At 43.6% G+C, this 26,150-nt stretch overlaps 1 protein-coding gene across 10 annotated transcripts in view; it reads right to left on the bottom strand.

The window, feature by feature from the left end:
- The window catches only part of EHMT1 (euchromatic histone lysine methyltransferase 1), a 126,306-nt gene that overhangs the window by 30,771 nt on the left and 69,385 nt on the right, over positions 1–26,150 (bottom strand). For 5 of the 10 annotated variants that reach the window (XM_062590902.1, XM_062590895.1, XM_062590901.1 and 2 more), the window contains 11 exons: positions 24,497–25,053; positions 21,896–21,937; positions 14,519–14,696; positions 12,867–13,003; positions 12,055–12,243; positions 11,299–11,379; positions 9,094–9,235; positions 7,071–7,202; positions 4,810–4,955; positions 1,925–2,068; positions 120–346 (listed from right to left, as the gene is read on the bottom strand). In XM_062590902.1, the coding sequence (XP_062446886.1) occupies positions 120–346; positions 1,925–2,068; positions 4,810–4,955; positions 7,071–7,202; positions 9,094–9,235; positions 11,299–11,379; positions 12,055–12,243; positions 12,867–13,003; positions 14,519–14,696; positions 21,896–21,937; positions 24,497–25,042 (1,964 nt within the window). In that variant the 5' untranslated portion in view covers positions 25,043–25,053. The remainder of the gene's footprint in view (positions 1–119; positions 347–1,924; positions 2,069–4,809; positions 4,956–7,070; positions 7,203–9,093; positions 9,236–11,298; positions 11,380–12,054; positions 12,244–12,866; positions 13,004–14,518; positions 14,697–21,895; positions 21,938–24,496; positions 25,054–26,150) is intronic. The other 5 variants (XM_062590896.1, XM_062590903.1, XM_062590897.1 and 2 more) reach the window with 5 other exon arrangements.

Raw genomic sequence — 26,150 nt, 5'->3', positions numbered from 1 at the left:
GTTTGGCCGGTCAGAGGCAGACAAGAAAACACTTTGCTGTGTCAGGAAGAGCATGAGGCTTCAAACGCAAAACAATGTCCAGGGCAAGGCTTGAGGTTGCCACGTGCTCCCAAGCTCACCTCCCCGTCGTGGTGTCAGCCCTTCCCTCCACAGCTGCTGGTTTCTGCTGCTCATAGGTCAGCGACACTGTCGAAGTCGTGTCCGCTTTTGCTATTGTTACCTCCTTCGCCTTCGAGGCCTCTTCCCCACAGTGTGGGCAGTAGCTCATGTCATTGACCTGGGAGGCACAGTTCTTGTGGAAACGGTGGGAGATGCTGCTCTCAGGCTGACACTCCATGAAAGTGCCCTAGAAAAATCACATAGAAGAAATTCACACCTTGGTCACTACGTGCCTTCCCGCTTCTACGTGCTTCATCCGCAGATTTCTTAAATACTTCATTCCTCACCATTCTCGTCCCTTTCTCTTCCAATACAGTAAGCCAACACTGCCGCTACTTTAGAAGAGAATAAAACGAAGGTACTGGGACAAAATTCATTTAGCTAGGGACTGCAAAGTAAGTTTTAATTGCACTCAGGAAACAGAACCAAGAAGTCCCAATTCCCAGCTCTTCCCTCTAACACTTGAAGGTCTTCCTTATGTTTCTAGATGTGCCAGTGTACTGTAAGGACTCCCCCAAAACTGCAAAGGAAAACTTTGTATCTCTGCGCTAAGCCAGCATGAGAACTACCTAACAAAGCTGTACTCAAACCATTCAAGGGAACCACACTAATGTGATTACACCAACTTGTTATTCCAACATAACCAAAAGCATGCGGCTTCTACGCTTGGACCAGCCCTAAGGATCTGTATGCTGTTTAACCCCAGTAAGGTGGCCAGCTGCTCCTTCAACGGACTTGAGCAACATTTCTTAAAATTATTTTCCCTTTCCAGTAAAGTCTTCTGAACTGAAGGTACCCCAGAAGTCATTACTCTACGACATTAGTGTTACCTAAAGCCCTCCTGTGCTGCGTTATTAGTGATGGACAGCACAGACTCAAACACTCCTAGCCTCACCTCTATGAACTATGACATGTCATTTAGAGATGTAACCTTTCCTTAAGGAAAGGTTAGTTAAAGCCCTCTTTCCTCCTGAATTCACAGTCCTCCAAAGAAATCTAATTACCTTTATTTCAGCTTTGAAAAATGTCTTTAAGGGTTTTGAGGATTTTATCTTTTAAATGATCTTTGACTCAGCATGAAAACTCATGATGGTTCCACTTATTATAGTAATGCTTGAGACTACTGTAGCATCTTTCCTTCAGTCATAAAGAGCACTTCACTAACACCAGACAATTAAGCTTCCCAATCACCCTATGAGGCAGAGAATTGCTGTTCTATCAGCTTTACCAACAGGGAAATTAGGATACTGATGACTTAAAAGGACTAGACTAAAGCTATTAAAAGTCTTGGTGGCAGAAGTAAAGAAGAAGTGGGAGATCTGAAGCACTGTCTTGTTCCAATGCCATCACTTAGGTTCCCCATCTAAACCCTCATGAGCTGGTCGTGGGACAGAACCACTTTGCATACACAGACTGATTTACAAAGCAGCCTAACGTAACTTTTGATGCGACTGACCTGTGCAGAGGAAGAAAATAATAAAAAAAAAACTCACTCCAAAGAAATTCCTAAGGCCAGACATCCACTGTGGGAAATCACAATGAAAACCAGGCAGTAACATCTCCTGGGGTCTCCAGGGAGTTAAAGGAACAACTTTAGCTACCCTCAAATACATTCCTCTTGTACAAAACACCATCTGATGTGCTGTGGAAAGAGGTGGAGCTTATGCCAGGAAGTCAGTAAACCCCTTCAGGTACATCTCCACCTCCGACTCTTTCAGCTACTGTGACAGGCACCCCCTTCCCTAGATTGAGAGCACGGACTTACTGCAGTGCAAAAGTATCCACAGCCAGGGCAACACTGGTGTTTCACCATCCTCCCTCTATGGTCCTCACACAGCACCAAAAGCTGGACTTTGTTAGACGGGCGCATCAGTTCATACTTAACCACACTGTTTGTGCATCGGCCCAGCTGGAACAGGAGAAATTAAAGGAAATGAAATTACTGGAGACCAAAACACTCTCTGTGCTTGTGCGGAGGAAGCTTTTGCACACTGCCCTGATGAGCCCTGGCTTTTTCACAGTAATTCAGATGTATGCCAGATAGCATTAGCAGTGCAGCAGGAAGCTGTGAAAGCTGCTCTCACAAGAAGAAATGCATCATTTACTAACTAACATGCATGTGGCCCAGAGTCGTTTGTTCCTTGCAAGAAAAATCATAACTGGAAACGCACAACAGTCAAGCAGCCACAGAATGGGCAGTCCCATGGGCCTGACTCAGACAACATACGCTCTTATTTTGCCAGGAAGAGCGGGTGTCAGTGACCAAGAGAACAAGACCATATGCACTAAATCTTGTTACTGTTCAAAAGTATAAGTCACAGAAAGATAAAGGGGAAAATAACAGCTCTTCGCTGCCAGCTAAGTTTTCGTCTGTACTGGTTCCAGCACTGGCCCCTGCCCAGACCACAGGGACAAACAGCCAGGCTTCACCAGAGCTCAACTGAAGTTACGTTTTGAGTATGTTTTCTAAAAAAAATGTACAATTTCAGGCTTAAAAACCTGTCTTCTCTTGCGCTGCCTTATTTTACTTATGACAGCAGGCTCTAAAGTTGGGATTCACTTTTCCCTACTGGTGTTACTCACTTTGCTGCATCAGAAAGATCAGTGCTTCCTTCCACTGCCCCCATTCATACCGCTACAATACTTCCACATCCTAGTTGCCACCTGCTAGCATGACGCAAAACTGCTCAGGTTCTGTAAGTTCGTCTTTGTAATGCCTTGCTCCCTCCAGATGCTTAACAAAGGACTTTTAACAAACTAGAAATTTAAACATGAAGGCTTTTACAAGGAAACATCCCTACAAAAATCCATGCAGGGTTTATTGTGCACTGCCGCCGTGATCGAAGGGTCAGGAACAAACACAGGGCCGACTCACCACTAGCAGACTGCGACTGTCCCTCTCTGTCCAGCTCAGCTTCTACCTGCTGCTTGTTCTCTGCCTAACTAGACTCCTTCCCCAACATATCTATGTATTTTTTAACTCCATTTGTCCTACAGAACCAACAGCACTGCAGAGAACAGAACAGAATTTAACCTGGCTTACTGATTCACCGGTATTTTGTCTCTGATCCAAGTTACCCAAATTCTAGCTGCAAGGTCTACCTGTTGTGACCCCTTGGCTAGAGTGATCACTGTTAATGCAGATCCTAGAGTTTGCAGGAGTGGCAGAAAAGAGGACAATTCCATTTACTTTACTTATGAAGTGAGCAAATGATGAACTGAACGCGTGAGAAGGAGCACTGTCTGTGTGAACAAGTCCTCCCTGTACTATTATGTCACACTTAATATTATTTGTCAGAAACTTTAAAAAGTCTGAAATGATTAATTGCTATTTTCCAACCATTAGAGAGTACAGCAGAGCGCTCATAACTATTTATAACATTATCCAAGGACATGACAGTTGGGAGAACCTACTATTCATACATACAATATCCTTATAACATCTATGAGTCATTTAATATCCCTCTATGAAAAAGAATCTAACAAAGCATGGCCTTTGCTATTCTCTCTAATCTATCTGGGGAAAGAACTATCAAATAACCATATGCAAGAGAAACTCTTTCATTTATTTTTATTTCGAAACATTGGGGGACACTAGTCCCTCTCTCTCCAAGTTTCCAGGGTGTTCTCTCTTTAATAAATCAATATTGCTTGCCAGGCTTTGGAAATTCCTTTCTACATAGGATACCAGCACATACTAACAGAAATAGAGCTCACCTCTAAATTTCATTACTTTCCTCCCTGTCTCTCTTCATTCACCCACCCTTCTCCTGGGAACCCACAGAAGAACTAGGAAGATTTTGGCTCCCTGTCCTACTATCAGCAAGTATCAGAGTGGTACAGTGTGACTGTGTCTCAGCTGCAGCTTAGAAGAAACACAAGTGCCTTCCAGGAAAAGGAGGATCGAAAGAGTTTGCTTCTGTCCTGAAGTCTTACTTTCCAAAATCTAGGAGGGAGTCACTTCTGCCACTGACTTCCACACTTCTGGAACCAGTAGAGCCCAACCAGCCCAGCTGTAATCAACTGAAAGTCATCAAGTGCAGGAGTTTTTAGTCAGCCAGACCTGGAGGCAGTGCAGGGTTGCCAGGACATAAGAAGCTTTGTAACAGAAGCCTCTTCGGGGGAGGAGGAAAGAGGAAGCTGGGAGAGACTGAGCAGGTGGACAGCATGCCAAGTTCCAGAAACTCAAAAGCTGGCTACGGGAAGGTTTGCATCAGCTCCTTCGTAGTCAAGGGAAACCAGCTCTAAGCTTGCTCTGATTGGATTTTCTCACTTTGATGCATGCTAATGTATTTTAGTCCACTTCGCCTGAAGTATGTCTGCTACACCACATAGGCCAAGACAAGTAGAAGAGATCCACCCAATGTCTCTTCAACTAGCACACAGACAAGCACTATCTCCTCACTTTAGAGCGCCTTTAATTTGATTGTGTGACACATGTAGAGTGCTGGAGCCTCCAGCTGCAGGAGTGAGGTGTTTGTCTTGCCATTCACATGCATCGGTGGATGCCCAATCTTGCAGGCTCACAGAGCCTTAGCATGACCTGACACATGTTCGCAGCTCAACACCTTGCTGGGCAGCTGCACAGCTTTGCTTGTTTCTTTCTCCACAGGAGAAAACTCTGCAAGAAGCTGAAAGACAAGCTCCTACCTCATTATCCACACTCTCCGTTGCCATACACTGGTTGTTGGCTAGCGTGGTAATCTCTCTGCTTTTGGGGGTTTCCATTCGACAGCTACAGAGGGGAACTTCCTGGAGACCATCAACTTCCATTGCTTCAGGACCATTGGAAAGACCTAGAGCGCAAAAGAACAGCAAATCAACTCCAAAGTTATCTTCCAGGAGAAAGGAGGCAGTCGTGTCAACACCACCTGTGGCATCTTCCCATTCTCAAAGGCTTTAAAGGCATTATATAAACCATGTGGAACGATCTCTTGCTCACACCGGATGGAGTTTGCAAAGCATTATGTACTTTGCTAAGTTCAGCCACACTACAGATCTTAGTGCAGAATTCAAGAATAGAGCTAAGAACAGTTTATCCTAAGAAAACCCCAACAGAGAAAAGCAATGATGAAACACAAAACTATCAGTCTAACTTTCCTTCCTACTGACACCACAACAATGAGCTCTGGTACTAGGAAATTTGTAGGAAACCACCTGGCGTTTGAAATCGGAATAGTTATTGCAGTGATAAATAGAGAAGATAAGGAAAGCATAAACTTATATTTGTAGAGGCTTATTACAAAGATGGAAAAAAAATAGATCCTGGGACTATTTGGTTTCAGCCAACAAAGAAATATTTTTTTTGGAAAGAGAACAGATCACGGCAAAAAAGCAGCAAAATGTTCCGATATTCCTGCTTTCTCCTCATCTCTTTCCCTGACACTCAAATTTTTAACATTTACAAACCTTTGTAAAGGTTAATAAAGGCTTTTAAGGGACTCGAAGCCTAGTTTGGGGACACAGAGTGAACATTCTTGCAGCCCCTTCTGGATTCAACTTTATTTTGAGGTTACCCATGATTACAAAACCCTGGTTTAATGACAGAAGGATTGCTTTGAATCTCACACTCCTATTTTAATCCCACATAGCTGCAACATTTCTTGCAATACTTTCATTACTCAAAGCAAACCCCCAAACATTTGCCTTGGACCAGCTCACCATGAGGCGTCCCAAGCTTTCTCTGCCCATGCCTACTCTGTAATTGGGCCCCAGCAATAAGGAAGCATATTGCTATTTTTGAAGCTTTTGAAAGGAGAGTTATTTTACAGCTAAGTTTCAAAGACTCTCAATTCCTGAGGGAGATTCCTGTTTAGCTGCCCTGGCAAAGGCAGCATTCCCCACCACCACCCCCAGACATCCACCCACAGATATGATTCTACCCACCAAGTACTAACCCTTTTCATCGTGTAAGGAGTTTCCTTTAGCCAACAAGTTGCAAGACCAACCCCAGAGAACGGATGGGATATTTCAAGACATACAAGCAAAGGGAAGGTCCTTGCAGCTTTCATGTAAAATCCTGTCAAGTTCTTAAAAATATAAGAGCTTTTTCTAGGATCACAAGTCACAAAGCTCTTTCCTTGCCTTCCAAGCTGTCACTTTCATAATCTTTTTGACATCTAGAGGTTCTGGTGAAAGCATCCATCATGCATCCTGACCCTCCCTTGGTGGTGAACACTCCCACTATTTCTTTGATGCACCTCTATCAAAAGAGTCAAGACAACCTTTGAAAGTGAAAGAATGATGGGGGACAAACAGACAGGATTCAGTTCAGTGACAAAATGCTGGAGCCAGGACAAATTCAGCACTGGGAACAGCAGCCTGCTCCTCACAGGGGTGTCGCCAGAGCCAGTGGCCAGACAGCCCTGTGGCCACACTCCCTTCACCCTCCTCCCCCAAGGAAGCAGCATTTGTCCCTCCTCTCTAAGGACTGATGGGCGCGATCCTTCTACACTACCTGACTACATCTTATAACGTAGTGCACGCTTCCAGGGCTGAACAAGGTAACAGTCAGGGCATCAGCCTGCGTGCGTAAGGTAATGATTCAAGGAAATGCTAAACAAGTGTTGTCCAAGGAAGGGAGGGGAGCTGCAGAACAGGACAGACAGACTAGGGACAGACAGCTTACATCCTTCATCAGGAGTGTTTTTAACTCAAATATTGACTCAACTCCAAGGCTCCCACCTGAACCGGGCTCCCTTCTTTGAACCCCACCATGCAGGCCACCAGGCCCAAGGATAACAAAGCACCCACGCTTCCGCGCTGTGCGATCAGCCGCCTCTTCGGCAAGGCACTGCTTCACTTTCTGACATTAATAGCCACCAGGGGGCATCAACTCAATGCACAGGATAAGACCAGGGAAACAAAGAACCAAAATGGTACATGGCCATATTTAGAAAGCTGACACTCACCTTCCGACTGTGAAGATAGAATTCCCTTCACTCGGAGATCCAAGGAATCAAGAGACACCTCCATGTATTCCATACTGTTCTCCTGGACAGATCCCTCTCTGCCTCCCAAAGATGATTTATAGGCTTCAGCACCTAAATTAAAATACACATATATTTACATAGTCAAAAAAAAAAAAAAGAAGGAAAAAGATTGTGTGCATGTCTATAAAGGCCACATTCAACCAAGCAGGCTGTATGCAGGCTCCTCAGAGAGACTATGAGAACAGATGCACATAGAATTATGAAAATGAAACATCTGGGCATATAAGGCACAATTGATCTCTTATCTCTTATTTCCTTCTCGGTCTGATCGGAGAGATTTTCCACTTCCACTTAGGAAGGTAACAAAAAAGAATAATTGAGACAAATAAGTTCTGTCTCTGAAAAGCACATCTGCCTGCTGCCGTACTGCATCAGCAGCAGAAGCTTAAATGGCATGAGGAAGGGATGAAACCAGGCTCACCCAGGCTCAGCGCATTCTCCTGTCTCCAACCTGCTGCAAAGGGCTCTAGGTACACTCAGGCCAGACAGAGCAAACTGGCTAATAATGTACATTGTGAAGAGGACGAGACAGGTGACATTCAGCTTAATGGGAGGAGAAAACATAAAAGCCAAGTTCTGGCTCTAAGTGAACAAAGCTGCTGCTAGAAAGAGATTGCATGGGGGAATCCCTCAGAGCCTTCTTGGGAACTGTGAATCTCTTCACATTTGCTTGGCTTCCCTTTCTCTCCTGGTTTGCTTCTCCCACTCAGGCTTGGTCAAGAGGCTTGTGTTAGCCTGAAAGATTAGCTGCCGCCTTTATTCAAGGCACTGAAAAAGAGCCTGCATCTGAAATGAAGCATCAGCTATTTGCTCTGAACGCGTCCAGTGGCCCCCACCTCTTCCGCAGAAAGGGTCTGTGAGTAACTGGAGCAAGTTAGATGACTAACAAAACCCTAGAAGCAGCCCAGTAGCTGAAACGTGGTCCTTTAGCTCAGAAGCAGCTGAGCTGCAGATCTGCTGATAAGAACAGCCTAACTCAAAGAATTAGCAAACACAGAAAACTTCTGGATGGCACTGGACAAGTATGAAATGTTAATAATGAAGCTAAAGGCATAGCTTCATTTCCACAGACTACAAATTATTTTACCATCTTGTTACTTTTCCTACAGATGAAAAATCAGATCCACTTTCCTCTCCCAGCTTCTCGCACTCCACAGCTTTCACAGGACAAAAGGGACTGCAACCTCTTTAGAGTGCTATGTATTTTAGATCAAACAAGAACGATGACTTGAACCAACATGAGATGGCAAGAGATAGCTAATTACAAATGTTGTGGTACTTTAAGAAAAAAGAGAACGGCACCTTCAGTTTACATGGACAAACATCCACAAAAAGCAAACACAAATTACTCCACGGTGGTTTCTTCATTCTCTTTCTGCATCTAACCAATCTCCCTTAGCTCATAATTTATGAGTCTGTGAGGTCTTTTTTGGATCTTCTAAAGCAAAAGTTTACTCCACCTCTTACTTGGGATCTTGAAAAACTCTCTGGTTGGGTGAGAGAGGAGAGAGCAACTCTAGAAGTAAGTTATTTGGAAGATGCTTGCAACGAGCAGCAGTTAGGCTGACCCTAGTGCTTTCTACCAAAAACATAACAAATCTGGAGTGAAAACCAGAACAGGAGTTTGTTTCCATATCTGCCCCAGTACCTCAGAAAAAACAAATGGTTCTTCTGGGCATGAACATGAACAAAGGATATTTCTAGGGCATGCCAACAAGACAAGGCTAAAGTGACTTCATATTTATTCTGCTGTAAAAATATGTGTATGAGCAGTTACTGGAGCAGGTGAGATGCAAGTTCAGCCCCTGGTTTACCATACAGCTTAGCCTTACAAAGTAAGACAGAGGTCTGCAGACAGTCACTGCCTTATGGGCCTCAGGTTCTCATCCCTACCTGGAAGGTTAATTTCTGAGTAGTTAAAGAACAAATACAATTAAGTTACCTAGCACACCAGCTTGTTTCTTTCTATTCCTCCGTCTCCTCTTGCGGGTGGGTTTCAGCCATGGGCTATCCGTCTTTCCTTTCCTTTTCAGCAGTTTCTTCTTGACACTGGACTCAGAACTCTGAATAACCAGAGAGGCCATCTGCATGTTAGGTATATTGGTATCAGCAGCCCAGCAGTCCTTCGCACTCATGCTAAAGACCCTTTACATGGCTCAAGTTGTGTGAGAAGGCCTTAGGGACAGGGGGTTTGAAATCAAGTAGTGCAAAGATGTCTTCATAGCTCCGAAAAGGAAACATGAGTACACATGTGGGTGTATTTCCTGTCATTTAAATAGTGCATGCTTCACTTTCTCTTCCATGTACGCTCTTATACCACACTCATCACAGCAGTATCTGAGCACCTTCACTCAGCAGTGTAAGTATGCAGTCAAAAGCACACTTTTAGCTTTTTTTTTTCAGCCCTCCCCAAACGTCAACATTGCTCCGCAGTTAGGCTATGGAATGCCAATAGATACGTCTGGTACCCAAGAAGGTAGCTTATGGCATTGGCACAGACCCTGGGGAATTTCATTTTGCAGCATCAGACCGGCCCCCTCCCTAAGCAAGGCCTAGGGTATCCGGTCAACATAACCAAATCATACAGTAACAGCCTCTTCAGTCACACGTATGCAACTAAGCAGGGTTTGGGGGGGTTTTGGTTGTTTTTTAAGCAGAAAATAGAGTTGTCTGAGGTGGGTTTTCAAAGACAACATTGTAACAAGGAATCAAAACTGCCTTCCAGGGTTGAAAGTTCAAATTGTAAAATTCATGTTCCAACTGAAACTGATAGCTCATTAAAGGATATCCATCTCCCACCAAAGTCTACGAAAAAAATTCCTGCTACTTTCAACAGAGGCTGGATCAAGCCCTACCTTCATGGCCTACCTTAGCAGGAAACCGATGCTGCACCATGCCCTGTTATCACAGTGACTGCAGTCAGGCAAAGGTGGTGCTGAGCCCTGGTTCTCCGAGGTAGCTCTAAGGCCGTGTTTATACTGCCCTTGATAACTGTGCCTGCGTGTGGGCTTGATTGTGCCTCACCACGTGGCTTAAACCAATTGCATCACACTGCTTGTGGGGGAGAGGTTTGCATTTGAGCCAGTCCCAGACTGCAGAGATGACTGACTCACTTCAGATATGAGCAGAGTAAAAACCACGTCTAGGATGTGCAGATATGACTTGGGAGTTTGGACTTGACTGTGAGATCAACCTTCAGTTTGAGCTAACAACAGACCTTCCTCAACTACCCAGCAAAAGAGGCAGGCTACACAAAACCTGCTGATTTGTCTTCTCTGGCTTTTGTAGTGTCAGAGAACATGGACCAAGACTCTAGAGAGCTTCATTGATTGATTTGTTAAATTCACTTCTACCTTTAGCTCAAAACATCAAGAAAATGAAGCCAAGAATTTTCTCAAGGTGACTGGAGAATTGGGATGCCTTAAATGCTGGCTCCTCAACTTGAGATGCTGTGGAAAGGGAGCAAAATTTTAAAGTAAAGGGGAGAGTGGGAGGACAGAGACAATCAATAAACAGTAATGTCAAAAAAAAATCAGGTTCCCCTCTGTAGCTTGGTCATTTAAAAAATAGAAAGTAAAAATCACCAGCATCTGGTGAAAGTCTTGCCCTAACACTAAAGAAACAAGTTTCTTGGTAGAGTGCCCGTATTTGTGGCATTTGTAAGTCTCCCTCCTGATGAGGGCTGCTGGATTCTCTGGTATTGTGAGCTGATATGGCAGAAAAATGTGAATTTAGGCAGAGGGCTAGGCCAATGGATTCTGGAACAACTCTACCCGGACTCTGAAAAGACATACTGAGCTTCAGGTTGTTAAAAAAGCCTTGCTGGCTTGTATCACTTGCCAAGTTTGCCTCCACAGAATTTAAGCACCCTTAAATATTTCCATTAAGGTTCAAATGATTAAAAGTAGTCAACACCTTGTTGAAAACAACAAAAGCTCATTAATTAGCATCAGAAAGCAATTAATTGTATCACAGATCAAGGTTAAGCACCTTGTGGAAAACAATATTCTATATGTGGGTGGTTTCAAGAGAGTGAATTTTGTCAGAGAGACATGAAACTACAGCGCTTCTCTCTTTCTTTCTGCCAAAGAGGAAAATATTATTAACAAGACAAAGGTTGAAAGATGTATTTAGCAATCAGGCTTACCAAGTCAGACTCATCTCCATCTTCTTCCTCCTCCCCAGATTCTCCAGACTCTTGTTCCTCTTCAGACTCACCATCATCAATCTGCAGCCACCATTTGCCCAAGAACAGAAAGTCAGCCAGGTTAGGTTTCCCAAAGAGAAGCATCCTCACAGCCCTGCTCAGGCTCTGGTTGTCCGACTGCAACACCCCCCGCAGCATCCAGCCCCAACTTGAGCATGCACTAACAGAAGTTGCTTTCTGGAACAAAAACTCCTAAGGCTTTTAATGCCCATATAATGATACATTCAGGAGGAAGGTACAGAGGAAAAATTCCACCCCAGAAATAAGCTTTCCAACTGAGTCTTAACTTCTGTAATTATCCAGAAACAGCCTCATGTCCGCACCATGTTCATGACACTGCTCCATGATATTTAAGATTGATTTTTAAAGCAATTCTTTGTGTTTTACCTGCCAGCAATAGGCAAGACTACGAAAACACCTCTTACTAGTTCACCGAATCCCGTAACTGAATGTGGTGAGAGTCCTGCACCAGGACACCAAACTATGGAGTTTTATGTAGCAGTGTTGAGACTAGAGGGCAGGAAGGAACAGAAGCTGGTCATCACAAGGCCTCGTTCCCACTGTGGTGCTTTCTGCCATCTCATAGGCTAAAATATTCTAGAAGTTTCCTCAGCTCATGCCCCTTTCTTTCCCATTCCACATATATAAAAGAATCCTATCCCATCGCTTCAAGTCCTGCATAGAGCATTTTAATACCTTTCTGGCATTGTCTGCATCAGACGCACTGTCCTTAGAGGTCCTGTTATCATCTGCAGGAAATGCAGCTGGCTGTTCTGCTCCATGATCATCATCCTCTTCCAACTCATCAGAGTCTTCCTCTTCAGAGTCTACATCTATGCTTTCCCCATTCACATGAGGGCTGCCATCACCTAGGTCCTTTTCACTCTGAAAGTCAACCAAGCTCATGAGCCACAAAGACTACATCAATTCATAGTGCAGAACAACTGAATCTAACCCAGACCACCTCTACTGCCTGTTAGGATCCCTTGAAGCTGACAGAGGAAGCTGGCTATGTCTCCCTCCAGAGCTCTTAAATGCTGACAACAAGCCTGGTCAGAAAGCCTGCCACGTGTCACTGCATGCTGTCAATGTGGGAAATGAGGAGCCTAGTTTAAGCTTTTTTTAAGATAATCAGTTGTTTTGCCTTACAGCCTCAAGCGGAACACTAGACAGTCACCTTGAGGACTCCAAAACAAAAAGGTTACCACACGGTTACTCAAAACTCCCCAGGTCCATAGGATGTTTCCCAGAAGGGAAACATTCACTGGAAAACACTTAAGAGATGGTATCTCAACAGCCGCCCTCAGACAGTCATTTTCAGAACTCTCCAGCAAGGCTCCTGAAGGCAGAATGCTTTTACCAGAAAGAAGACTTAGGACTCAAAATGGAAAATGCCAACAGCAACAAGCCAGCATGTTCCTAAAGCCTACACAGGGGGCTGGTGTGCTAGTACAAAGGAGGTATATGGAGATAACACACATGTTGAGTAGGCTCAGCGCACCCCTCACCTTGGCACCCACAGAGGAATGAGTTATGCTCTTAAACATCTCAATCATTGTTCTCTGTTTTAACACTTTGGTCTTTTTCTTGGGAACCAGGCTATAGGTTCCCATTCTCCGTTTTTTCTTCCGAGATACTGCAGCAGCTGGAAAAGAGAAGCAAATAAACCCAAACTGGACTCAAGAATGAAAAGAAGAAGGGATAGAAAGCAGAGGTTTGTACTGTGGGAAACCACCCTGGAGGCCAGGAATTAATGCTGAACAGATAGAGAAAAAGGCTTCCCACTCGAACTAGTTTTTTACCAGTCACCCAGAAGATGACAGGCACATGCATGTGAACACACAAGAGCTTTTTGCCACTGCTGCAAACTCACTCAAATTCTAAGTATCCTTTCCATGTTCTGTCTGGCCCCTACATCACCGTATATAATACCAAAATCCTTAAATTAGGCTGTGCTTGGCAGTCTTGCTGATGCCGTAGGAGGCTGAATAGAATCCAACTTACTCAAATATATACTGCAAGACTTGTAATACGGACTTGCAATGAATGCAATCATACAATAACTGAATAACACGCAGGGAAAAGCCACCTTAAAGAGGTGTTTGCCATTTAACCTCACTTCACATCAACTATAAAAGCTGCAGTTTGATTCCTTTCAGTAGTTTGATCAGGTCCTAATTTGGTACGCCTCCCTCCTGCCTTCTAATCTAATCAGCCATCGTATCTCGAAGCCTGATGTTGTTTTTGGAGAATACAAATCAGAAGTATACTTAGTGCAGGCTCTTTCAAGAACAGCATAAAGCAGGGAACAGCTAGCTTCAGCATCAGCAATATCACTTTGCAGCTGTACAGTCTCTATTCCTTGAAAACATTTCTTCCTTTCTAATTCTAATGAAATTTCACACAAAAATCTATGAAGTGTCTCCTCTTAAAAGAATTTTGCTAACTCAATTTTATTTACACAGCTGTAGCTCATGGTAAGCAGTTGTCCCACTGACATATAAAGTCCCTCATAACTGATAGGAACATCTTCAGAATATCACATATGCAGATGAGATTAAAATATCTCCTCTAATAAAGAGTTTTAGTAGAGGAGCAAATTGTTATCCTCGGTCTGGCTGGCGTCTGACAAAATACAGTTCCCTCCGCACACTGCTAAGGGAAGGCACCTGCAGGCAGAAGCTCAATACATCTGACTAAGGAATTCATTCACCTAATTTACACTCAGGCTTTTCACCCAAGACTGCTCCTGGCTTTGTTCCCATCCCACCACAGAAACTATACCTCACAGAAACAACATGTCCCTGTTAGGACTGAATGGCAAGGGCTCCTTACAGAGACAGAGAGCTGATGGACTTCATCTGGGAGGCTACTTTAACAGAGGACTGCAAGGGTATATCCTGTGCTACCCAGAACACCACAAGCTACAAGGAAGTCAAGATGACAAGTATCTTGTTGCAGTGAAATGGCCAGTTGCAGAGTAGTGGCTACTGATGCTAGTAGAAAAGAACACCTTAAAGGAGATTTGGGGGGGGGGGAGGGAGAAGAATGAACAGAGAGTGTTTTGGTTCTTGTTAGCCTGTCTCATCTCACATTCACTCACTCAAACACACATTTTGCAGGTGGGTGCTGCTAGGGATTTTAACTCTGTCCTTTTTACCCGTCTGCGACTTTGTGGTGGCCACATAGCTCTGGTTCTGAGGTAGTGACTGGTGAAGGCCTGGGAGAGAGGACAACGGCAATGGCTTCCCAAACTCCAAGACATTTTTGTTGCCTTCCTCCTTGGATTCTTTCTGATCTCTGCTGTCTCTTCCTTCTTTGGGGTCTTTACTTGCATGCTGGAAAACAAAAGGAAGTTAAACTGAGCTCTGGCACCCAGAAAATAAGAAAATAAATTTAATGCTTTTCTCTCTCAAGCATAATGACCTGTATTTGAAGATAGGAACATACATTCAAGGCAAAAGCACACCTACTCCTCTATCACATAATGTAACTTTGCCTAAAGACTGCAAAACACACCCAGCCCACTGCTCCTTCACTTGTTGAAGACTGTTCCCTTTGAAGGTGAAAGACTACATCATAGCGACAGAAATGGCAGGTCCAAAGTAACTGCAGATAATGAAAAGTATCAGACACTATTTACACAGGCATTTGATCAGCTCTGGAAAAGATGAAAGCAAGCTACAAGTACACCTGTTCCCTGAAATGTATCCAGAGCGCTGGCTATCACGCTGGAGCATGCACAAGGAACACATTGCAGAGACACTTCAGAAGAGCGGGCAACAACGGGAAGAGACTCTTCTCCTTTCAGGCAACTTTTACCACAACAAATTCTTACAACAGGCTTGTGTTTCCCACCTGCTAGCTTTATAAGCAATATAGCACAGTGGAAGAAGCATCTCTGTGGGTGGAAGAAGGTATTCGCCTGACATTGCAGGTTCATCTACAGCACCACCTCTGCCATAGCAAAGACCTGTGCAAGCTGACTTTTAATTAGCTGGCTGAAGTCCTGCAAGCCTAGCCACTGCAGCACAAAACGTAGTGCAAATTATGAAAACCCAGTGAAAAGCTGAGGAGACTCAAGAGAATTTTGAACTTGCTACAGCACTCCTTATTGCCCAAGAAAGGTTCCCAACCCCAACTCAGCTTGGGTACGCTGCAATTTGAGCTTGTACTCAAAACCAATTTTCATCTAGCCCCTCCACTTGTGAAACCAGGATTCCTACTGCCAAATTTTCTATATTGCAGCAGTCAAACAGCCCAGAGCAGGGGTAAATGCTGCCATTCTGATTTGACAACATTTTATACTGACTTCCTTCTCCTGTCCTTAACTGATGACCTAGTCACATCCACCTCCTTCCATGCATCTGTCCACTTAACTGTCGAATAGGAAGCAGGCTTTGAAAGAGATGCTCCAGAAAACCAAGAGCACAGTTAGCAGATTATAAGCTCTATAGTGGCAATGTTTTAGTGCTGCTCCACTCGCAGGAAAATAGTTCTTCTTATGGGACCCCTGGAGCAACAGCTGAAACACCAAAACAGAAAGAGGAATCCCAGAAGAAAGGAAGAAAGAGAAAGAGAAAGAAAAGAAAAAAATCTCAAAGCTGCGAGCAATAAAGACATTTTTTAAAAATCTATGTTCAGAAAAGTACTTTTAGACACTGCTTTTGAGTAATGCGACCTTGTGAACAAACAGGGAAGTGACTGATTCTTCTAATTATGACTCTGCCATGTGAACACTGCTGGCAGAAAGCAAGGAATTGGTCACAGACAGAAAAGCAATAATGATAATCAAAATTGACCTGCATAAAAAGGCCATCAAATTTCAAATGATTCCTGCATCAAGTCCATAACTTCTGCCTGAATTACCGTATCTTTTCTTAAAAGGCATCTAGTCTTGAATTAACAATTTCAAAGATGACAAATCCACCATATCCTTTGATATGTTCCAATGGTTAATTGCTCTGTCAAATAGTTAAACATATTACACTTTTTCCACTAAATTAAAAAGCCCTGTATCATCAGAAACTCTCCCTCCAAGTGGATACTTACAGACTATGATCAAGTAACTATTCTTTTTGAACTTTCTCTTCACTAAATTTAATAGAATGAACACATTATGGGGCTATAGGGCGATTTTTCTGGATATCAGATTATGCCTCAGACTGCTGCTGGTTCTCCTACCCCTTAAAAAAAAAGTACATCAGAGTACTGGGCACAGTATTCTAATAATAGACTCAACAATACTATTTATACCTCTAAAAAGTCCCTGGTTTACAGATCCAAAGGTTAATGTTAACTCTTGGAATCAGAATTATTCTGAGAATTCTCAAGTCCTCTGGAACATCGTCTGCTTTCCATATTTTACTTAAAATTAGAGAAAAAGACTTGAGAGAGACAGATCTCATGCAGAGCTGCCTACAACTATACAAGTGTATGTAACACCTGTGCTCTCTGTCCTCAGATGCAGGTTCTTGCAATTGGTCTCTGATAAAACGTGCTATTACTCACACACATTAAGAATTCACATCCAGACCATGGGAGACTGTGTGGAAGAACATTTAGAACCAATTTTTAAATGAAAAAGCAGTATGCTACTAGCTTCGGGTTTTTCTCTCCCCCTGTAATTACAAAATGGAAATAAATGAAACTTCTTCAATAGGGCTAATGACAACTGTTAAATGTGACTTTTTCATGGCAATTCCAATAAAATAGTTTTTAAATCAAATTAAGTCTTGTGAGATCTGAATTATTACTTGGAGGCATATACAGCCTTCCAAAACTGAAGAGCAAGATTTTTAACACAGAGGTGACTGTATCTCTCAGGAAGCCTGATGGCACAGGAAGCTTAGAGTAGCATTAAAAAAAGAGAAAAAATCCTAAATCTAACAATGGACTAAAAAAAAGATCAAGAAAAATCTGAAAGTATGAACAGTTTCCTCCCCACCTTTCTTCACTCTTCGCCATATAAAGAAGACACTGTTACAAGTGTCTGCTCCAAACTGAAGCACTTCCAGGAAAGAGGCTTTCCTTCTAAGAAATTTCTTCTTCCTTAGACCACACCAAGTTGCCCCAGGGCTGGTTCAAGCACAGCTGGGCCCTTCCTTGCAGAGATACGCTGGGCATCCCCTCAGGAAGGGCTTTCCTCTCCTCTTCCACAGCGCTTCGCTCCTCAACGCCAGTGCAAGGCCACGCGAGCAGAAGTCACCGCCTAAGACTCTGAAAAACATTTCTCTGCCTTTTCATTGCATGCCAACGTTAACACAAAGCTCACAGATCTGCCTGCAAGGCCCCACCATGAGGAGAGGACATTTTAAAATGCTGGAGCCCTGCTAAGCTACAGCAGGTTCACTGCTAGGTAAAAGCTCGTCAAAGGGAAGCCTCTGAACAACGAAGGTGTCTACTGCTGGACGGGCACAACGTGGCCCAGGCCTGGCTTGGCGGGAACCAGCTCTAAGCCACCTCTGCCTCCATGGGCTGCTGAGGCCCTGGCACAGCTCAGCACACTTAACACTGTCAGGTGCTCCAAGTTCTTCCACTTTCATGAGGGCTTTTCTGGAAGTGGCATGGGTTCTCCCTCTGCTCCCCATTCTGTCATAAGGCAGAATATCAAGCAGATACCTCTGAAACTGCTTGGCAGCCCAGTATCAACCGGAGCAAACTCCTGTTTCTTGGCTTATGGCCTCTGCCACCTTTTCCTAGCCTGGCAGAGGATGTGAGAATTACACACGCTGCTGCTGGAGAAGGATAAACAAAGGGGTTTTCAAGTAACAGGCATTTCAATAAACCCAGCAGAGGGGACTGCTAGTCAGCATCTACCCATCCAATTTGCTATGACAAATTCTAACACGTTACTGCTTTGTCTCCTGAAGATCCAGATTCCTCTTCTTCACGAGGCAGGTGACTCTGCCAACGATGGAAAACACCAGACTGGCAATGCTGGAGCCTGCACTAGAAGCGACCATACTGGAAAAGGGTGATGTGACTTTCCATGAACTGTTGGACACAGACTGACAAGAATAGTTAAGAATACTAACTAGGGTACACTCAAAGTTGCACGCTTTTTTAACTAAGCGGACTCCTACACTCAGAAACTGGATGAAGACCATCTTGTTTCACTTAAACCAACAAACAATCAGGGAGCAGAGATGCTTTTATCTAACACCTACATAAGCTCCACTGGAAATGGCAAAATCAGAGGTGAGAAGCACTATTATCGACCATAAACAAACTCAATTGTTTTACATTATCCTTGTGCAAATCAGTTGTGTCTTGGGTTTGTTTTGTTTTGTTTTTTTTAAAGCATAATTGAGAAAGTTAAGTATGATTCTGTTCTAATCTAACCATCACAGTTCTGGAGATGTAGTTAGGACACCTCTGTGCAAAGGTAACTCAAGGCCACAGTTTGAGCCTCCTGTGGTCCCCACATTGACCTAACCACCACACTAATTCAGACCACTGGAGGCCAAGAGAAAACTCAAAATGATATGGAAAGAAAATGCATTGCTAACGTCTATCTTTTTCACAGCTTCTCATGTGGTATCAGCTAGTCCTATGTAAAAGGCCGTAAATTCACTGTTCCACATTAGGCACTGCAAGGAAGAGTCAAGAAGTTCAAGACAGCTATTCCAGTGCTCAGGGTGGTATTTCCAGAGATGCTTGTGTCTGGACACAGCAAAAATGGAGCTACACGTACATTCAACATCACTGTCTGAGTAGCAGTCAAGAAAGCTGCTTAGATTGGGACATGAACACATTGTTTTATGTGTTTATAAGAATCAAACTCAAGAGCCTTCTACGTTTTAATGAGATCAACCATGTTTCTATTAGTGGCCTAGAAGTCCCCTACAGCAGTAGCCGTAAGATACTAAAAATGGCAAATACAGAATATCCTGCCTTTTTTTCCCCAAAAGCAAAATAAAAAAGTAAAAAAAGCACAAACAAACCTTACTAATTGAACTGCATATCAGTCTGACAGACCGCACAGAGCATTTTCCCATAGCCCAGCAGTTAGAGGTCTTTTGTTACCAAAGCAAGCAAGCTATCAACATTGAAAGGAAAACTAGACAGGAACTACATCCATGTGTTCGTGCAAATGCACTGGTAAACTTCCTGTACTAGTGTTTCTGAGTAGGGCAGCTTTGAAGAGCATACCAAAAAGACTGCCATTCACTCTCAACATCTGACACCAGCTTAGAAAGACGAGCTGTCTCATTTCTCTTGAAAGATTTTCATCTCCAGCAAAAAACGAGGCTTTTTTACAAAAAACAAAGCCAACTAGCCAGAGGACTAAACTAACTGCTGCTGCCACCAGACAACAAGGCAGCTGTCACTGAGTAACCCTCTGCTCTTCATCCATCAGCTGGGGGGATGTGGAGGGGGAATTAGATTTGTACCAATGAGTTGCCTTTGAACATTAAAAAGACGCAGCTCCCAAGAGTTTCTGCCACCAACAACTGGTGAATGATATTTAAAGCAAGAAATACTGATCCACTATAAAAAATTTATCACAAGCAGATGACAATATCTACAAGAGCTGTAGCACTGCTACTTTCTGTTTCCTCCACAGTTGCTAAAGAATTAAAGTTTTCACTACCAAATTTCACACTAGCTGTAGAGGATCCTAACCATAGCATAAACACTACTTTGGAACAACAGTACCATAAAATCCTTAACTTGAATCAGACAAGCCACATGACTAGTCTATTAATGACATTTTACCTGAAGATAACATCCATTGACCATTAAAAGTACGATTCTACCCCAATTTGACTATAATTGCATTGATTTGTGCCTGGTCATACACCTGCATAAAGCTATACTGCTTTAGACTGCCCCACACACTACGCTATGTGCAAACATTCATAAACCAAGCTAACAAAATATATTTAATGGGTTCAGGAACTAAAGATGCAAGGAAGTATGTGTTCTGTTGGATCAGCGAGAAAAGATCCCATCCCTTATCACCATGCCCTCCCAGATCTGGGCAGCTTGAAGGGAAGGGAGCGTTCACACTTCAGTCAAAAGACACAGCGGCTCAAACCAGTTTCAGCAGTAAAACTTCTGAGGAAAGAGGTCTGCCAGGGATTTGGGACAGCAACAGTTAGTTTTGAAGGGCAGTGAGAGATGAGCAGCTGTGACAGCAATCCTCAGATGAGTAGCTTCAGCCAGCACAGCTGAAGCCAACAGCAAATGTTCTATAAACAGTTAAATACGAAATGAAAGGTACTGTACAATATAAATTCACTTTCTTCCTCACTCTCCAGGAACCTCTCTACGTAAGAAGTCCTACACTAACAGTAGCCTAAGGCTTCTTCATTCCTGAGGGAGATTCTCCACCTGAGCCATTCAGCTGTGCCCAAACTCACACATGTGGACTTCAAACATCCAGTTCGTATATCCACACATGAATACCCCTCTGGACAGAAGGCCTTGAATTCATGTGTCTTCTGTGTTCAGACAAGCTGACAGCATTTCTAATCAGATGGAGAGCTCTATTTCACTATGTCCTTCACTCGTCTTCTTATACTCTCTTGTCTTGAGGAGACAATAATCCCCATCAAGATCCCAGTTAGGACTTGCCCTTTGTTTTGACAACTCTGTTTTCTGCGTATTATAGGGTCTCAGGCAGCTGAGCAATCCTGGACACTTGCTAGCTACCAACCGCCACCCGTCTGCTGCAGAGGGGTGAACCAGAGAAGTTCTTAGGTGCCTCGGGAGTCCTGCAGAGCACCTCACAGATCACGCTAGCCCAATTCCCAAGCAACACCAGGCACCAACACAGAAAATAATACCGTACACCAGTATCAACACCTGTGTGTACATGGAAGGAAAGTGGCTTACTGGTTCTGGGATCAGACATTTAGCAGCGGTGCAGCTCAAAGGTACATTCATGAACAGTTCTTAGGGCAGAAGCAGCAGCGTAAGCCACCTCTGCTCCCAGCTCTTCCTTCCTGCCCAGGCTTTACGGTCCCCCACTTTGCAGTGGCACCTGCATTTGGGGTTCACACTAAAACAGACTAATTTCACTGATTTTGCACAATTTTCTCTGACAGTTCTGTTCCCTGCCCTGGTACCCTTGCACAGCATAAAAAACACAGCCCAAGGCATGTACTTCCATCAATGGCCTCATGGTCACCAAGTAACATCAGTTTCCCAAACCAGCCATTAACCCCTCCTATTTCAAGAGGTAACTACTGAATGGTTTCACTGTCTTTTACCCCTTCCAGACACATCACAATGAAATTACTCTCAGGAGGCAAGACCTGGAGTTTTGGGGCAGGAGAAGCATTCTCAAAGCCCAGGACACACAAGCACTTGCCTTTCAGTCTGTTGTCTCACCTTGGAAACTTTCGTGCTCTTAATGAAGTTATAAATGGATTAAGGAGGAAGAAATTACTGCTTCCAAAGGTGCAGGGTTTGTGTTACTGCACTGACTAATCAAAAAGGGAGCAAAAAATGACACCATCAGAAACACTTCTAAGGTCTTTGCTCAGAAACAACCTTAATATGGGACAACATCAATTAAAATTGTCACCTGTTTCAGAATCAGCTTCGATCCCAATTCAGGAAGCAACTCCTAAACAGAGAAAAAGCTTGTTAAATGTATGAGAAAATTATCTTCTTCCTTTTAATCACACATACAGGAAAAGGCTACCAAGGTCCCCTGATAGCTGTAAGATTGGAGAAAACAATTTTTTGGTCTCAGTGGGTTTCTGCAGGAACCATGGAGGAAATAATCTTTAGAGTTTTGCAGGCTACAAAATACTATTTTCCCCTCCTTCACTCAGGCAGCACAGGTTTGCAGTAAGAGTCTACCATGAAAGCACCAATGCTCTTAACAATTAACAATGAAAACTACTGTCCTCTTGTAATATCAGCTTCTGGGTGGTTTCCACAATTTGCTTCCTGCACTACACCACCTGCTATCATGTAGTTTTTGAAGGGCAAAAGGTGTGAATGTGGAGGCTGGTGTAAGAAAAGCTTTTGCAATGCTGTGCTGATGAGCCTCTTGTAAGTAGCTTAACAAAGAAATAAATGGGACACAGAAAAATGACAACTTGCAGGACTTTGCTACTCAAAAGAAAATAGCATGTAAATTCTAAAGACAATGGGGGAAATTTGGTAGTAATTATCAGGAAGGCTGAATAAAACAGATGTTTTATTGTCTGGTAGAAACAAGATCAAATCTTGAAGACCACAGGTTCACATTGAGCTAGAGGGATTTGTGCAGAGAATGCTGGAACAGCCTCTTCTTACCGCTGGTTCTGTGAATTTTGTTGTTCTCTCAATTTTAAACCCACGGGAAATGCAGAGTCACTGAGGATAGGCTATGCAATTTTTAGAAGGGCTGAACAACTGCAGGCTTTGGTTTTTGCAGTTGTTGCTACTGTGTGAGCAAATGATGATAAACAGCACAATCACAGTAACCTGTGTAACTCAGCAAGGCAAACATTCAAAAAGTTGCATGCAGCTTTCTAGAGATGAACCTTAAAATACAAGGTGTGGGATTAAAAAAAAAACTTTTGATGTATCATAAAATATGAATGAGAAAAAATACACTGAGCAACATGCTCTCTCCCAACACGGCAGTCACCTCTTAAAAGGGTGAACCTCTTTCGGTTCCTCAGCCCCAAGAGATCTCTTCCTGTCAAATTCACAAGGGTCTAGGGGTTTGCCCTGCCTAATCTAAGCGTAAAACAAGAGGCTGCTGAAGGAAAGCTGTAAGGCCTTTTTGCTTGCAAAACCTTGGTTGCGTAAGCAAAAACCTTAAGTGAGATTTTCATCAGGCTGCATGTACTGCATCTGGGTTTCCCCAGTTTCTAGCCAAAGAACACAGCAGGGGCGCGTGCGAGAGCAAGAATGCAAACGCAATCAGGGGAAGACAGAGGGGAAATTAGCGGTTTGGGGGAATGGTTGTGAAATCGTGGCAGGCGTGGTTTCTGTCCCACTACCGAGGCTGTGTGCCCAGGAGGTTCGCAGTCTTCATGTGCTCTTTGGACTCCCACCTGCTTCCGGAGCCACAGGTGGTGCCGGCAGCCAAGGGCACCTTTCCCCATCTGCATCTGGCTAGGCACCAAAGATTTTTTTTTTCCTCCCCCTGCTCCAAACCACAGTGATTCACAGCTTTGAGCACTTTATACCAGATTATTCCTGGGCTGCAACACATGGGTGACATGTGAGGATAACTTTGCATTTGCCTGTGTATAAAATGTTGGGGTAGCTAACAGTGACCCTTTACACAACTTTTATCAATTTATTTCTGGGTGTGACTCACATTGCCAAGCATGGCTCTCTCCATCATTAAACAAAGCATGATGGAATGGTCTAGCTCATCATATCTAAACATGAAGTGGCACAGGGCTCAAGATCACTTGTTCATAGTGGAGCTCTCTCCAGTATCCACACCCCAACATTCTGCAAAAGAACCAAAATTTGCCCATGTTTCAGATATAAAAGAAGGTCTATTTCTGTTCAACCTCCTGTAGCCTGGGCACACAAAATGACTTCAAATTCCATTTACCTCCCCCAAAAAGGTAGATCTCTATGTTTTATTACGCAATGATAAATCTACTCCCAAGGATTCTGCAGGGAAGATTTCTAATCCAGCTGCATTACTAAAGGCAAAGTACAGAGAGGGACCAAACATCATCTGATTTGCTTTAATGATACAGCAATGCAAACAAGTTATCTAACATATCAGCTTCTTGATAGCTTCCAAGCCTTGGAGAAGCCTCAAGTTAACACGCTATGCTTAATTTCCTTTGGGTCAAACTTATAAGAGATCTAATTTGTTTCACAAGCAGGTCTGGATTTCAGCAGACAGCTGATGAGCAATACAGCCGAGAGAGAAAGGCCGTTTAATGCATCTCATAGATCTGTTGGAGCTGGTAATTGATCAATTGTATATTTAGAAACAGGCTGGGGAAGGGAGCTGCTGGTGACCATGTGATTCTGTTTTAACACCTCTGCCTCTCTGTAGGAAGGAGAAGGGGAGGGAGGGAAAAAAAAATCCGCTCAGTGGACACCCCCAAGTTACACTTGTTCACATGCAGCAAGGTATCCCTCTCACACACAAAGAAAACCGAGACCGATCACAGCGGCAGCAGGAGCATTGACTGCTGGGCGTATACATTACCAGGCTAGGGGTGGGTTTAGGCATTGTCTTCCGTGCTCTGTGGACCTTCACTTCAGCATTAGCAGCGGTGGCTTTTTTAGCATCCATGTCCTTACTGCCCTCCCCGAGCTTGGTTGCCATCGTGGCTTGCATCTGAGAAAAGGTGCCCACAGTCCTCCCTTTGCTTGCTCCTCCTGGAAGGGTTTTTGCAGCATGGCCGGTGAGAGAAGCAAAGGTGCTGGTAGTCCTTAGAGGTTGCTCCTGTGCCATCTGCTTGGTTAGAATATATCCATTGCTCCCTGTTACAGAAGTCTGTGTGAAGTCATTAGTTTTCATATGGTTTTGCTTCCCAGTCTCACCATCTCTTTCAGAAATGCCATTTTCTGCTATCCTATTTAATTTAGTACTAGAGTCCTGCTGGCTCGCTTTCGTATTGTCCTGAGTGTTTTTAGCTGGGTTTGGGTGGCTACCAGCTTCACTGTGCTCACAGGAACCATTGGTTTCACCATCTACTGCCATTTTTGGTTCCCCCACTTGCTTTTCTGTAGCACTTTCATCTGCAGCCATGGCATTAAATCCTGGAGAAAGAGGGAGGATAAGGAGGAAGAGAGGAGAAAGAAAAGGTCACAAGTGTTATCAAAACTCCAAACAGAAGGTACAGCTACTCACGATGACTATCAAAGGGCAAGTATCTCCCCCAGTAAATTGCCTGCTACCTACATCCAATTAGACTGCCTATTTACCTACCTGATTGGTTTGGGCTGGATCCTCAGATGGTGAAAATTGAGGTAGTCAGTTGAAACCAGTACACTCATTTTGACTTACCTCAGCTGCAGATGTGGCCATTTATTCCCAACTATGGATTTTTCAAAGTAAATATTTTTTAGCTTTTCCAGTAACTACGTTTATCGGACCATATGTCAGAACCTCAGCCGTCAAACAAAATTCTGCCCATCCTGCCTTCGAGTCTGTGGCAAAGTTGTTTACAATGCCAGATTTGCACAAGAAAAGCTATACTGGTAAGCCTCTGTGGGATAGACATAGCCCAGTGGTTAAATATCTACATCAGGGCTTTGCTGTTACATGAAGCATCACAAGGAGCAACTCCCTGACAGACACAGCTCTCCTCGCAATTTTGTCCAGCAAAGACCACTTTAACACTCCTTTTCCAGGACTAAGCAGCACAGGATCAGGACTCCCGGTGGCATTTCAGTGATAATAGCCAGAGTAAACACAGGGCCAAAGCACTTTAAATGCTATTGTAGACAAAAACAACTACGTGATTCAAATGCAGACTGAACTAAAAACTTGCTCACAGAAAAAATGAAGAGATGTGTCCATGTAAAAAGATTTTTCTCCCTTCCCCAAACGTTCTTCTGTTCCCCCCTCAATAAATTTGTCCTGTCAGAGATTTCAGATTCAAGATGGAAGAATCCAAACATGAACTTCCTATGTACTTTCAGAAATGTTTCCAACAAGACAGACAAGACAAACTAGCAGCTCCCCAGGCAACCAGAAGTGATAACAATTCACTGGCATGGTCAGTAGAATGATTCAATCAACCTGCTGTTAGGGATTCCTTGTATTGTCTTCCTTCCAGAGGCCAGACAGATATGAAAAGCATCAGAAAATGTACCAGCTAAAGCTTTATCCCAGTGGGCTGTCAAAGCAGGTA

The sequence above is a fragment of the Rhea pennata genome, chromosome 18, assembly GCF_028389875.1.
Source record: "Rhea pennata isolate bPtePen1 chromosome 18, bPtePen1.pri, whole genome shotgun sequence".
NCBI lineage: Eukaryota > Metazoa > Chordata > Aves > Rheiformes > Rheidae > Rhea > Rhea pennata.
Note: the sequence above shows the minus strand (reverse complement) of the source record. Positions and strands in the feature narration are given on the sequence as shown.